This window comes from Phacochoerus africanus, chromosome 14, assembly GCF_016906955.1.
Source record: "Phacochoerus africanus isolate WHEZ1 chromosome 14, ROS_Pafr_v1, whole genome shotgun sequence".
In the NCBI taxonomy this organism is placed as follows: Eukaryota; Metazoa; Chordata; class Mammalia; order Artiodactyla; family Suidae; genus Phacochoerus; species Phacochoerus africanus.
The window spans coordinates 47692316-47707515 of record NC_062557.1 but is presented as its reverse complement, the minus strand read 5'-3'; the positions used below and the strand labels follow the sequence as shown (position 1 = coordinate 47707515).

The following is a 15200-nucleotide window of genomic DNA, read 5'->3' as shown; positions in this document are numbered from 1 at the left end:
CTGCAGAAGCTCTGCAGAGGCTCGGGTTTGATCCCTGGCCTGGCGCAGTAGGTTAAAGGATCCAGCATTGCCACTGATGCAGCAAAGTTTGCAACTGGCCCAGGAAGTTCCATATGCTGTGGGTGCAACCATAAAAGAAATAAATAAAAATAAAACCTGGATCCGGGTGAGCTCCCCTGAGGATAGTTGTTGTTATGGAAGAAGATGGTCCCAGGGCTGTGCCTGGAGAACGAGGCTATGTAGAGACCAAGCCGGGAAAAGCCGCTATTGAGCGCTGACCAATAGCAGCCAGCAAGGCTGGAGAGAAAAACAGCAGAGCCCTATTTCTGAAGGGAAGGAAGTGTTTCCAGAAGGGAGGGCCACCCCTGTCCAGTGCTAAGAGGATGAGTAGATGAGGACAAAGGAGTCCCTATGGATTTAGTGGTGTACTTAGAGGTCAGCCTCCCTTGAGTCTGAGCACTCAGCACATAGTAGGTGCTTATATAAAGGTTGGAGGGCTTGAAATGAGCAGGTCCTGCACTGTGTAGCAGAGACTGCCTGGAGCATAGGGGTTTGAGCTAGAAATCAGGTATCAAGGAGAAGTGGCTGAGGCGCGTGGGCCATGAGGGAGCCATTGTTGTAGGGAGGCTGGGGAGGCAAGGAGGCTGGGGGAGGCCGGGGAGCCCAAGGAACATAGGATTCCAGTTCGTCCACTGGACACTTTGAGAGGGCCTTCCCTCTGCTTCTTCTCCCCTTTTCTCTTGGGAGGTGATTCATATTTCAATATATTCCAGCTGAAAAAGGATCAGATTTTGAGCAGGTGGTAAGTCAGTACACGGAAATTTGATATATTTTGACTAATGCAGTTTGAAATTTGAAAACTGCAGACAGTTTTATTCAGGATCCATTTTTATACCAACTCATTATTGGGGGGAAAAGGCAAGATTTCAGGTTTCCAGGGGAGGACGTGTGAACCCAGGCCTGTCATCACTAAGCCCCGCTAAGCAGGCTTGACCTGGCCGGCCGGCCGGGCCTGCTGCCTGCTGCCTGCCCGCGTTCCTGCCGGAAATGCTTTCTGTAGTTACCCCTTGCAAGCATCCCCCTGGGGTTACCAGTCCAATTTAATCTGACCTTCAGCCCCACCTCTGTTGCACCAACTCCGGCAAATCCCCAGGGCTGGCACTTACGACAAGTTTTGTGATACAGAAGACAGTATTATACAGAATTTCCACTTCCTTCCCCATCTGCCTTGTCCGCTTCCCCAGCTTCATGAGTGTGAAGCACAAGGAGAGGAAATATGTAATGAAGACGGGTGGAGGGCGGGGGTGGGGGAGAGAATGACGTTTTTGTCTAGGGAACAAGGACATAGTTCATGGGAGGTGGAGAGCTGCCTTTGTGGGGGGAAGAGGGTTCCCGAGGGGGACCTCATTGGAGGTTGGACCTGGATCCATCTTGTCTGAACCCTGGCTCCACTATGTTGGGTAAATCACTGCTTTGTTGAGCCTTATTTTTCTTAGTTGTAAAGTAGGGGTCTGCATACCTTTGCAGTAATTTGGGGGGAATAGTCAACGATTGTATGTGGATGCCCCCAGGACGGGATGTGTGTCCCATAGGAGGGATTCAATACATGATAATGTACTTTTTTTTTTTTTTGGTCTTTTGAGGGCCACATCTACAGCATATGGAGGTTCCCAGGCTAGGGGTCCAATCGGAGATGCAGCTGCCGGCCTACCCTACCGCTCACGGCAATGCGGGATCCTTAACCCACTCAGTAGGGCCAGGGATTGAACCTGCGTCCTCATGGTCAGATTCGTTTCTGCTGCGCCACAAAGGGAACTCCCATGATGCTGTCCTTTGCTTTCCCCACCCCACCCCCCAGAAACCTTTTCATGTGAGGCTCTTGTCTCCTGAGTAGCTCGCAGCCTAGTTGGGAAGGCAAACAAGGGAAAGGGTGGGGTCTCTGCAAACCCCCATGGTTGGTGATCTTCTGGATGCCGAACTTAAGGCTCTGAGGGCTCACCTTTCTGGAAGATGACTTGTCATCCTGTCAGGAGGACTTTGACAAGGAGCCTCTGATTTAGGGAAAGAATGAGAAGTTTGGAGAAAGCGTAATACATAAAGATGTTCCTTCCAACAGTACTTAAATTTAACTGACTCTGAAAAGAATCTATAGGTACACTCACACAGTCATAAATCGGAAGTTCCTGACAGGTGTACAGTAAATTTCCCCTCACCTGAGTCTCCGAGAATCTCCCAGGAGGAAAGTGATAGTACCAGGTTTGCCATAATTTTTTTTTCCATTTTTTTGGCTGCCCCGAGGGCTATGGAGCTCCCAGGACAGTGATCAGATCCAAACCACAGTCAAGACCTAAGTGGCAGCTGTAGCAGCACCAGATCCTTAACCCACTGTGCCGGGCTGGGGATTGAACCTGCGTCCAGTGTTCTCAAAACACTGCTAATCCCATTGGGCCACAGCGGGAGCCCCTCCATGATTATTTATAATAGTGAAAAATGAGAAACTATCTAAATTTCACAGATTAAAAAAAAATTATGGTCTGCCCACACAGTAGGATATTTTGCAGTCTCTAAAAACCATACCTGTTACCCTACTGCTTTTTTGTTACTTAACTGTGTGCTGCCTCTGGCCTCAGGCCCTCAGCACATGCTGTTCCCTCTGCCTGGACTCTCCACCCACCCCGGTGGAGTCCCTCTTGACCTTCGAACTCCCGGCCCTCCCACCCCCCAACCAGTGGAACCCTCACAGTTCTCCCAGCTGTACCTAGATCTCTTTTCCTATACTCCTCCTTATAGGGCGTGATTATACATCGTATGACCTTTTTTTTTTTTTCTTTCTTCTTTGGCCTCCCTGCCCCCTATGGAGTTCCTGGGCTAAGGATCAGATCCAAGCCCCAGTTGCGACCTACAACACAGCTATGGCAACACTGGATCCTTAACCCACTCCTCGGGGCCGGGAATCGAACCTGCTTCCCAGCACTGCAGAGGTGCTGCCAATCCTGTTGTGCCACAGCGGGAACTCCTGGATGTGGCCATTTGATGAGTGTCTGTTTCCCCATCAGACTGTATTCTCCTGGAGGGTGGGGTCACTCTGCCTGCTGGGCTCCCTGTGGCTGCCTTGGAGCAGAGCTTCACAGATGGCGGCACGTGGAGAGCTGCTGAATGAATGAATAAGTTAAGCAGAAAATGCAGGATACAGCGCTGCATTTATAGCATGATCCCAATTTTATTGCTTTAAATAAAATTTTTATTTAAATTTTCTATATCCCTACCTAAATGAAGAAAGTCTCAGAAGAAGGTATAGCAAGGCACATTGATGGTTGTCAAGGGTAATGGGATTGGGTTGATTTTTTCCTTCCTTTTTAGTTCTATGCTTTTCATATTTTCCACAGTTGGCAAGTATTATTTTAAAAATTAAAACAGATGATGGAGAGTGACTTTAAAGAAAAACCTTATGGGAGGAAATAGGGCTTGGGGATACTGGGAGGCCAGGGCTGAGTGCTACCTGGGCTAAAGCTCTCTGGACTGGGGGCAGAGGCTGGCCTCTGCAGATCGCTGGCCAGACGTGGGCCCCACCGGCAGGGAGGTGAGACGTCCCCTCCAAGGTTAAACAGCAGAGTTGCTCTGTGTCAGGTGCAGGTTCAAATTCCTGAGGGGGAGCCTGGCCACTGGTTGATAGCCCTGCCTCCCGAATCACCTGCAGTGAGGGAGGGGTTCTCCCTCACCCCAGGGAACTTAGGGCGCTTCTCCCACAGGAGAGAGGGGAGTGACTCAGGGAGGGGGAACTGGGGGCTTAGGGCCAGACCGTAGATGTGCTTGTGAGCATTCTTATTTTCAAGTAAGAGACACCTGGATTGACTAACTTCCATAAAAGGCAGATTTATTTAAAGTATACGGGGAGAGTTTCCTGGTGGCCTAGCAGTTAAAGATTTGGTATTGTCATTGCTGTGGCTCAGGTTTCTGTTCTGTCTCAGGTTCCATCCCTGGCCCAATGCCGCAGGCATGGTCAGATAAATAAATAATAAAGGATATTGGGTCTTTCACGGAATCTTCCAGAGGGGTGGAGGCTCCACAGGCAGGAACAATGACCCAGCTGAAGGCAAAGACACTCCCAGCAGGCACCTCTAAATGTTCCTGTCACGGCCACTGACCCTGCTGCTATCCTAGCAAGCATGGATCCTGCTCGGCTCCTGGCTTATCTGCCTCAGTAAGTCCTAGTTCAGAATCTGGGTAGGTGTGTTGAGTGACAGAGCCCAGGCCCTGGGCCTTGCCTGAGCAGCAAGGGAGGCTGGGAAAGTGAGGGCTTGACCGTCTCAGCTTCCAGGAGGAGGGAAGGGCTCGTTTACATAAACTGGGAGATCCCCCGAGTACAGGAAGAGAGGGTTTAGTGTCTGGGTAGCCAAAAAGAGTGACACGTGTCCACAGCATACTGTCCTGGAGGCCTCTGGGGAGGACTGTCAGCTTGTGGAGGCCGGGAACTGGGTCTTTCGTCCCCAGAGCCCTCCCAGCACAAGGCCTGGTCAGAGGACAGGAGGGAGAGAGTATTGGCTGAGCTCATGCGCTGTCGGCAGGAGTGACACGGACGGACTGCATTGCAGGAGCCAGAGAGCCCCAACCTTCCGGCGAGTGGTCAGGGGAACTCGCTTGGGCAGAGGCTGGGACCGTGGGCATGGGAACCCAGGGTTTGCAAACACGTTCTGTTTCCTCGTCCCCAGCAAACCTCTCACGTGACCAGGGTGGCTTGATTTCCCACCACACAGAGGGGCCTGTGTCATTGTCTTCCTCCGCCTCAAACTCCCACCTTCTTCCCTACCTTTGCTCTCAGCTGATAAGCCCACTTACTTCCTGGAGGAAAACAAAAGCCTTGGAGCCTAACCTGCCATCTTCTCTGCTTTGGCAGCTCCTTTGGAGCGCTGGGTCTTGGTGTCTTTGGCTCCCTGACTCCTAAGGCATCAATTTTCTTTTCTCTTGCTCTCTCCTCCTGGATCATACCCACAAGCATGTGAACAGGCTCTACTTTCTTCCATCTGAAAAAACAAACAAGCTCCCTGGACCCCACGCCCTTCTGGGTCCTGCCCAGTCTCTCTGCTCCCTTCCCAGCCAAGCTTCCCTAATGAGTGACCTATGGGTGCTCACAGATGCTGCTCCCTGGGTCCCCCGGGAGTATTCTTCCCCGTCCCCACAATGACAGGCTGGGTCCTGTGGGTGACTTTGACCAGTGGAGCATGAGCAGGAGTGACGTGTGTCCCTGGAAACAAAAGCCAGTCGTTGGCCATGTCCTCTGCCCCCTCTGCCACGAGACCTAGCAATACTGTGGGCGGAGGATGAGCAGAGCCTCAGCTTTTCACTTTTTAAAATTTTTTTAAGTTAAAATATAATTGATTTACAATATTGTGCTAATTTCTGCTGTACAGCAAAGTGACCCAGTCATACATATATATATATATATATATATATATATACATATATATATATACACATTCCTTTTCTTATATTATCTTGCATCCGGTCTATCCCAGGAGACTGGGCATAGTTTCCCTGTGCTGTACTGCAGGACCTCATCACTTATCTATTCTAAATGGAATAGTTTGCATTCACCCTTTATCCCACTCCAGCACACCTCTGCTCCCAACTTTCTACCAGAAATGAACTTTCCGGGAGTTCCCGTTGTGGCACAGGGGAAACGAATCCGACTAGGAACCATGAGGTTGCAGGTTCAATCCCTGGCCTCGTTCGGTAGGTTAAGGATCCGGCGTTGCCGTGAGCTGCGGTGTAGGTCAAAGATGTGGCTCGGATCCTGCGTGGCTGTGGCTGTGCTGTAGGCCGGCAGCTAACAGCTCCAACTTGGCCCCTACCCTGGGAACTTCCATAAGCTGCGAGTGTGGCCCTTTAAAAATTTTTTTCAAATAAAAAAAGAACTTTCCAGCATCACCAATTACCTTCACATTGCCAAAATCACCTGGACACTCCTCCATCCTCAGGTAAACTGTCAGCCACCTTCATTGCAGCTGATTCCACCTTCCTTCTGGAGAGACTCTTGGCTTTGGTCACACCACAGTTCCTGGCTTTCCCTTGACCTCGTTGCCCGTTGTTTCTTCTTTTTTTGCCCTCAGACTTGCTGTGTTGCCAGAGGCCTCTATCCTCTGTCTTCTTTCTTGACTCTCAGAGATGACCTCATCCATTCCATGGATCTAAGTACCATCTCTTGGTCAAGGCTTCCCACATGTCCGTCTTAACTCTGGGCTCCAGTTTGGTAGATCCAGCTTCCAACTATTCACCCCTTTAAGGTTCAGGACTTTGCATGTCCTAAAACAGAGCTTTTGTTGGCCCCTGATGCCTGTTTTCCTAGGCTCCTCCCCCTACTGTACCCACTTCCTCGGTACCCACCCCTCTTCCTCACTCTGGCCCCTCTACGAGTCCTGTCGATTCTACTTCCCAGATTTTCTCAATCTGTCCACTTCCCTCTGTCTCCATGGCCCCTACCTCCTCTGGACCCCCCATATTGCTCATGGATGACATCCGCAGGCCTCCCTGCCTCCCTTCTTGCTCCACAAACTTGAACTTGGGGTTGAACCTTGACTTGACATCAGAACATTCAGGTCCTTCTGCCAGGCCTCTGGGATCTGGGAGTGCCAGGGTGGTGGGGTGAACGCCAGGGTCCTGTGGGGGCATGGTCAACATCCCTCTTTGATGCAATAGCTGTAACGTAATCACCAGCCTTGGGACCGCCTTGCCTGCCGCCCACCCTGGTAGCCGTTCTGGGGGCACAGCCTCACTGAGTGCCGCCAACACCCAAGAAGGCAGATGCTCTGACTCCCAGTTTCCACACTAAGAAACTGAGGCCGTGGGGGTTTAGTGACCTGCCCAAGCTTGTCCAGCTGAAATGTGCTGCCACTTGGGCTGGTGGCAGACCCAGGCAGTACGTGGGCACAGAGCTGCCTGTGCCAGCCTCCAAAGTTGCCCCACCTGCCCTGCCCAGCAGGGACTCCTGCAGCGAGGAGGTGGTAGACACGGGTAGGCGGAGGGTAGGGGAGCCCAAGGTTGCTCCAACAAGGCCCCCTGAGAGCTTGGCAGCCCAATTAGCACGGCATTCCTGGCCAGGCCTGCTCGGGGGACCAGCTGCAGCAGATGAAAGCTGAAAGGTTATTCCAATAAGAGGCCGCCCACTTCCCAGCTCAGAGTGATCCTGGTGCGCTGGAGGGGCTTGAAGTGGGTACATAATTCAGTGTGTCAGGAGAGCGGGAGCTATAGGCAAAGCCAGAGTGAACACTGAGATAAGATGGGGATGTCACAGGCGGTGTGCCTCTCCTTGGAGGAGGGCGCTGCCCCCTCTCAGGATGGAGTCCAGATGCTCAGGATGAAAGGGCTGGGCAGCCAGCTCCTCGATGATCTCAGACACAAACGTATGCTTACATATGCACATGCGTGTACCCACACACACGTGCATGTAGCCAGGTACACATACATAGATAAGCACACATACCCACAGATGCACATGGATCTACGTGCACACATGTACACATGCACACACGCAGGCTCTGTCCTGGCCCCGGGCTGCAGGCACAGGGCTCAGGTGTGGGAGGGTGTCTGGAAAACACTCATTCTTCACACCTGCCTGTTTATCCCCTCCCCACCTGTGGCCAGAGATTGGGGGTGAGGGCGGCCAGGGCCCAGTCACCAGCAGGTAGGGTGACTGATGTCCTTGTTTGTTTGGGACTTTCAGGTTTTAGCCCTGAAACTTTCCTGTGTCCCAGGAAAACCCTGAGACTTGGGCAAACTCGCACTGGTCCCCCTGCCCCAGGAGCACTTAATTCGCAGTCTTAAAATGCAAAAGTCACTGTTAGTACATGAATCAGCCATCAGAGGGTCGGGGCTCCCATGGGCCACACAGAAGGGGCACCGGGGGCACAGGAAGAGCCTTGGTGACACAATGCCAGCCTCCCTGAGAGGAAACCAGCAAGGTGATGATCCATGGCCAGGGCACCCACCCGCTGGCAGGGGTAGGGGTGCCAGAGGCAGCTGGGGTTGGCTGGGAGAGCTGGTCCAGGGCCCTGGAAATGAGACCAGCTTCCAGGGTGCAGCAGACTCACCTGAGACACCCCAGTGCCAGTGGGAGGGGCAGGGGTAATTACAAGGGCAGCTTCCCTGGCCAGGGTCCCCTGGGATCTGGATTGGTTCTGAAGGATGGAGAGCAGCTCTCAGCATCACCCGGGGTCCCTGCCTCCTCCTGGACCCCTCCCAGGGGAACAGCACGGTGGCTCCTGCCCCAGGTCCCTCCCTTTTATCTGACCCCCCCACCTGCCAAATGTGTTCACATGCCAGCTGCTAAGCCCACACCTAGATTTTTGTACAGTTGGCTCTTTTATCCGAACTGTGGTCTTCACCTGCTTTTCCCCCGTACCCCAACATCCCCTGGGGACCCCTGCCTGAGGAAGGGGTATGGTTCTTTGCGGAACACCCCCTGCCTTCTCTGGAGACCATGTCAGAGAATCCCCTCCTGGGTCCTTAAAGAGGCAGGGCCACAGCAGCAGGCAGATGGCCTGTCTGCCCCAGCCCAGGTCAGGGGGCAGGAAACCTCCCCCACCCCCCAGCACACAGAGTAGTTCTGAGGATCAGGGAAGTGCAAGCAGAAGCGCTTTGTAAACTCCAGAAGCTGCACAAATGTCGGCAGTATTAGCGCTGAGCCTGCTCCAGCCCCTCCAGCTCCCACCTCGAGCTGCTCTCCCTGCCTGACTGAAGGGCAGGGATGCCCCATCCCTGCAGGACCCCAGCGGGTGGGGGGTTCTGCTGTGGCCCTGCGGTTCCCACCAGCACAGCCTCATGGCCATGACCCTGGCCCCTTCAGCACACTGAGCGCTCTGAACGCCCTTGAGCTGGTGGGCCCCCTGGGCCCCCTCAGAGTGGCAGAGCAGGGCCACCTCCCTGGGGCAGCCTGGGCCTGGGTGAAGCGCAGTGCTGAGGGAGTGGCGGGCTCTATAAAAGGGCCCTCCTCCCAACCCCCCCCCCCCGGGGGCTGGAGGCTCAAGCCTCACCCTTCCCGTCACCCCCTGTGGGGCTGGGGCCCTCCTGGGCAGTGGCTGGTTGGAGGTCAGACTCCACGTGGGGAGCGCTGGCGTAACCATCACCTCCTGTTCCCATTACTCTGGGGAAATGAGGGGAAATGAGGCCGAGGAGACCCCTACCAGAGGCTTGGCCTGCAAACTGAAGGCAGGGCCAGGGCTGCAGAGCACGGCCCCTCCCAGAAGGGTCCTCACAGCTGCACTGTCACCACCACCACCACCACCACCGAGGTCATAATTGCTCTGAAAATCGCAACTGAACACAATTATGCAAAAAACAAATTATGTGTGATGATTTTTATGTGTTGGAAATGTTTGGTGGAAGCCGGGTGATTACAGCGGGATGGGAAGCAGCTGCCACTCTCTGGGAGCCCATAACTCCCAACAGCTGGGTGCTGTCACTTATTTACAATGCCATTCCTGGGAGGAAAGAGGGGGTGTCAGGGGTGGCGAGGCCCACCTGAGCCTGGGCAGGCGGCTGGGGTGGTGGCCAGCCCAAGAGTGGCTGGAAGGGCTGGTTCTCTCGTTCCTGCGCTCTGGCGCAGCTGGCAGCAGGAAGGATCGGCGGAGCTGCCTCAGGCCCCCGCTCTCCCCAGAGGCCTGCTGGCCAAGCCGGAGGGGCAGGAGCAGGAGGCCAGCCCGGGTGGGATGGCTGCCTGGCCCTGCAGGGTGGGGGTCTCCAGGCCTGGATCCTGTCCCCCCAACCCTGGCGCGCCTGCCAGGCTGCCCGGGGCAGCTGTGACCCTGGAAAAAGGCAGGTAATGATGATCGTCCATAATGAGGCTGCTCCGATAATGAGCGCGGGGCTATTATCTGACCACAGGCTGGACACATCCGAAAATAAATTATTTTAAGGATCCATTAACGAAAGCCTAATTAATGCCCAATTAGAGGGAAGCTACAGAGGAAATGCTCTGGACAGTCACGAGGCGAAGCCTGATTTGCAGCCACAGGCTGGAATCTCCAGCAAGGCGGGGAGAGGGGAGGGGCCAAAAGATGGACCCCAGTTGGGGGCAGCCTCGCTCTGGCTGCTCCTTGGACCCCGGAACCATCAGCCCTGGTGCCCCCTCCCCAGTCCTTCACACACACACATACGTCTTCTGTAAGGGACAACTATTGCTATTTAGAAATGAGGAAATTGGAGTTTCCTTTGTGGCTCAGTGGAAACAAACCCGACTAGCATCCATGAAGTCGCGGGTTTGATCCCTGCGCCCGCTCAGTGGGTTAAAGGATGGTGCATGAGCTGTAGCGTGGGTTGCAGATGCCGCTGGGATCCAGCGTGACTGTGGCATAGCCCAGCAGCCATAGCTCGGATTTGACCCATAGCCTGGGAACTTCCACATGGCCCTAAAAAAAAAGAAGAGAAAAAAGAAATGAGGAAACGGAGGCAGAGGGGGTGTAGTGTCGCATATTGCGTATTTGGGGACGCAGGCAATGTAAATGAGACATCTTTCAAGATAAACTTTGGCGTCATGCATGCTTTGCTTGTTATTGGGAATAATTTAAAAAGATTGCTCAGAACTCCATATGAGATATTTACTTTGTTGAAACAAGAGCCTGCACCACTATCTGTGCATGCAGATAAGGGCAAGTAAGTGGCAGAGCTGGGACAGTAACTAGGGGCTGGCGACTGTGTCTGTAGCTGTGACCTCCGCTCCCAGGGGGAAAAGGCAAAGCCTGAGGGGGTGGGGCTCAGCAGGTAGGGGCGGGGCTGGGGTTTCAGGGGGTGGAGCTAAGGAAGTAGGTAGGATGAAGGTGGGGGATCAGAACCTCTACCCTAAGATGGAACCCCAGTAGAGGTGGGGCACAAGAGCGTGGGGCGCCATCAGAAGCCAGGCCCTCAGGAGGCTACCACCTCGGACCGCAGAGCGCAGCAAAGGCGGGGACAGAGCCCCTCGGCTAAGGAGGGTCACAAGCCCATCCCGCCCGGCACCCTGAGCGTCTCCCCGCTGCCCGGCAGCCCCTGACCTGGCTGTGCTCTCTCTCTCTCTCCCCCCGCCAGGGTGCTGTGTGGAACTGCTGCTGCTGCTGCTGGCCGGGGAGCTGCCCCTGGGCAGCGGCTGCCCACGGGACTGCGTGTGCTACCCCTCTCCCATGACGGTCAGCTGCCAGGCGCACAACTTCGCCGCCATCCCCGAGGGCATCCCGGAGGACAGCGAGCGCATCTTCCTGCAGAACAACCGCATCGCCCTCCTCCAGCAGGGCCACTTCAGCCCTGCCATGGTCACTCTGTGGATCTACTCCAACAACCTCACCTTCATCGACCCCAACACCTTCCAGGGCTTCGTGCACCTGGAGGAGCTGGATCTCGGCGACAACCGGCAGCTGCGGACGCTGGCGCCCGAGACCTTCCAGGGCCTGGTAAAGCTCCACGCCCTCTACCTCTATAAGTGTGGGCTCAGCGCCCTGCCAGCGGGCATCTTTAGCGGCCTGCACAGCCTGCAGTACCTCTACCTGCAGGACAACCACATCGAGTACCTCCAGGATGACATCTTTGTGGACCTGGTCAACCTCAGCCACCTGTTTCTCCACGGCAACAAGCTGTGGAGCCTGGGCCAGGACACCTTCCGCGGCCTGGTGAACCTGGACCGGCTGCTGCTGCACGAGAACCAGCTGCAGTGGGTCCACCACAAGGCTTTCCACGACCTCCGCAGGCTGACCACCCTCTTCCTCTTCAACAACAGTCTCTCCGAGCTGCAGGGAGACTGCCTGGCACCACTGGCAGCCCTGGAGTTCCTCCGCCTCAACGGGAACGCCTGGGACTGTGGCTGCAGGGCGCGCTCCCTGTGGGAATGGCTGCAGAGGTTCCGTGGCTCCAGCTCCGCTGTCCCCTGTGTGTCCCCCGCGTCTCTGCACGGCCAGGACCTGAAGCTGCTGAGGGCCGAGGACTTCCGGAACTGCACGGGGCCGGTGTCCCCACACCAGATCAAGTCACACACGCTCACCACCACCGACAGGGCCGCCCGCAAGGAGCACCACCCACCCCACGGCCCTGCCAGGGACAAGGGCCACCCGCATGGCCATCTGCCCGGCTCCCGGTCGGGCTACAAGAAGCCGGGCAAGAACTGCACCAGCCACAGGAATCGCAACCAGGTCTCCAAGGCGGGCACCGGGAAGCAGGCCCATGAGCTGCAGGACTACGCCGACTACCAGCACAAGTTCAGCTTTGACATCATGCCCACGGCACGGCCCAAGAGGAAGGGCAAGTGTGCCCGCAGGACCCCCATCCGTGCCCCCAGCGGGGTGCAGCAAGCTTCCTCAGGCAGTTCCCTGCGGGCCTCCCTCCTGGCCTGGATCCTGGGGCTGGTGGTCACTCTCCGCTGAGGGCGCCGGACACCAGCACCCAGCACTGCCACACGTCCACCAAGGAACAGGATTTCTTTTCTTTTTTTACAAGTGGAGGATCTGCTGGGTTTCAGGCAAAGGCTGGTAGAGGTTTCAGCTGCCGTCTGGGCTCCTGGCTGCTGGATTATAAATACAAAGTGTACAGCCCCAAGGGGGAGGGGATTGGCACATCTCACCCAGCTGTCCCAGCCAGCGCCCCGCCGAGCACCCACGGACCGCATCCACCCAGCACGGCAGTTAAAGCTGCAAAGTGAATCCTGCATTGGCAACAACGGGACCGTGCCCCCACGGGAGCTGGGCTCTGTGGAATCCTGGTCATTTGGAGAGGTCTGAAGGGCCCCGCCATCCCCCAAGGATGCAGGACTCAGAGAAGAACAGCCAAGATGCACCCAAGAGGCTGGTCCGACACCAGCTATCTGGGAGCACACGAGCAGGTGGCATTTTGGCTCGTGCCTGAGGCCACTGAGTCACCCTGCCCTAAATCCAACCACGTGCCACCTTCAGCCCCTTCCTTGAGGGTAACGCCTCTCATTCCTGATGTCTCAGGCAAGCCTGGAAGACCCAGGCCCACCTGCTGGGCTCCAAGAACCACTTACCAAAGGAAAGATCATCAGAGGCTGAAATTTAGAGCTTCATCTTGTGCAATGAGGTTCTCACAGGAGGTGCAGTTTTATAACTACGTCCACTTATATATCTACACACTCTCTACATATATATATATACACACACACACACACACACACACAAATGCACAGGCCCTCGCCCTACTCCCTTACCAAACTGTATGTCTTATCATGTTTATAAACTATACAGAAACCTATATCTGCTGAACTAAGGATTGTATTGGTGATTTCTAGAAGGAAAGGAATCCTAGGATTGTTGTCTAGAATCCCAACGTGGCAACAGTAGTTCCCATGTAACCTGAGCTTGCCAGGGCCTGGGGCGAAGGGACAGTGGGGGAGGGTCAGGGAGAAGGGGAGGCAGCAAGAATCACTTCAGGGGACCAATATTCTTAGATATTTAGAGCATCACCATGTTTTTATATGCAACACAATCCCGTCTGCTGCCCTGGAGCACTCAATCGCCCCCAATATAGTAGCTGTTGGCATCAGGGTGAGAAGCAAGAAGCAGCTTCTTGGCCATCAGGGAGTCAGGCCCTAGGGACGGGCTGGGTGGAAAAGGGGAAGGAAGGGGCTTTGGGTTTCTGAGGCCAGTGGGCGAGGCAGCATCCACAGTGTTAGTCCAACAAGCTGGGCAGTGTTGTCAGCCTCGCGTTTTGCCAGCAACGGTCTGGAAGGGCCAGGGAGGCTCTGGGTCTGAGCCCAGGCCTCCAGCTTGGCTCAGCTGCTGAATTTTTCCTTGAGGCTCTTTGATGGGCATCCCAGCAAGGGTCCTGCGGCGGGTAGCAGGAGGGAAAGCATCAGGTGGCCTTAGCAGAAGGGGGACAAAGAGGGCATTTCAAGAACCATCTCAGGCACTTCTGCATTACGGAGGCCCCGCCCCTCCTGAACCCTCTGAAGATGTCCAGGGACAGGCAGAGGTCGGGGGAGATGCCCAGACTCAGGGGTCAGGAGCGGGGCCGTGCAGGGAATGGAGCGGCAAGTTCAGACAGAGGAGAGGGGCTCAGGTCAAGGTCAGCCATGCTGCTGGCTGGGGTCTGGGCGGACACAATCTTTTTTTGGCTTCGCCCAAATCCAAATGCCCCACCAGAGAGGATGTGTGTGAGGAGCAAGAAATATTGAATCCAATTAAGAGAGAAAAATAATAATAATAAAATTCTCTTGGATAAGAACCCTGTTTCTCATTTCCTAACCCCAGATTGCTGAAGGAGTGGCAGAGCTGGGGCTTTTGCAGGGGGTGTGTGAGCCTGGCCGGGTGCAGCTCTGAGAACACAAGCACATTTGTTGGAGGGAGGAGCTGTTTGGGGCAGGGGCACGCTGACTCACTGGGATGTGAGTGCACACACACACACACACACACACACACACTCACTCTCTCTCTTTCTCTGTTCCATGGATCGTCCCTCACCAGCACAGAACATGACTCATTTCCCACGTTCTGGCTGCACTGGGACAGCACCAACCCTCTCTGTGGTTGTCCCCGGAGCAGGCTGGCCCTGGGTCATCCAGGACCTGTTCCCAAAAGCTTCTCCAGCAGCAGCTAAGCTGTTGATCCTTAAGGGGGCTTGGGGGCAGCTGGAAGGGAACTGCCAGTTCCTAGGGGCCCAGAGGGGATTCCAGGAAGCCAGGGACTGACCCATGCAACCGTGGACGTGGATGGGGTCTGGAGGCTGCACCTGCCCCCTGGCTTCAGAGAAAGGCGCGAGCTCTCCAGATAGAGAGAAAGGAGGCTGCGTTTTCAGGCCTGGACAAATCCACTTCCGTGCGAGCCTGGAGATGTGCACTAAAGGGAGTCTGGTGAAAGCAGAACAAATCGCCTTTGGCCTGTGTTGGCTCCCCGCTGGTCTGCCTGCTCTTACCCAGGCCCGTGCCAAGGCCTAGCTGTCCCTTAGACCCGAGGATGTTGTTATGTTGTTGATTTCATTTCCAACTTTAGACAGCACAGCCCTCCATGGGAAAATCAAGAGTCCAAGCGCTTTATTAAATTTTTTTAAAAAAAGACTTAGTAAGTCCTATAATATGGAAGTGAAATGTCAGTACAAGAAATGCTAATGTTTTATAAATGATCCACTTCTGTCAAGCGCAGCACAGTCTCTGGTTGCCGACTGTCATTGGAGGCAAGGCAGAGGGGCCCAGGACGCCAGGTGTATTTTTAGCAGCTTGCTCCTCTAAGAGGCAGAGG

The 15200-nt window shown here is 55.0% G+C and overlaps 1 protein-coding gene across 1 annotated transcript in view; it reads left to right on the top strand.

Moving 5' to 3' along the window:
* RTN4RL1 (reticulon 4 receptor like 1) overlaps positions 1-14190 on the top strand; it is a 66737-nt gene extending 52547 nt beyond the window's left edge. Inside the window, exon 2 of the mRNA XM_047757941.1 lies at positions 11056-14190. Within this exon, the coding sequence (XP_047613897.1) occupies positions 11056-12377 (1322 nt within the window). The 3' untranslated portion in view covers positions 12378-14190. The remainder of the gene's footprint in view (positions 1-11055) is intronic.
* The last annotated feature ends 1010 nt before the right edge of the window (positions 14191-15200 follow it).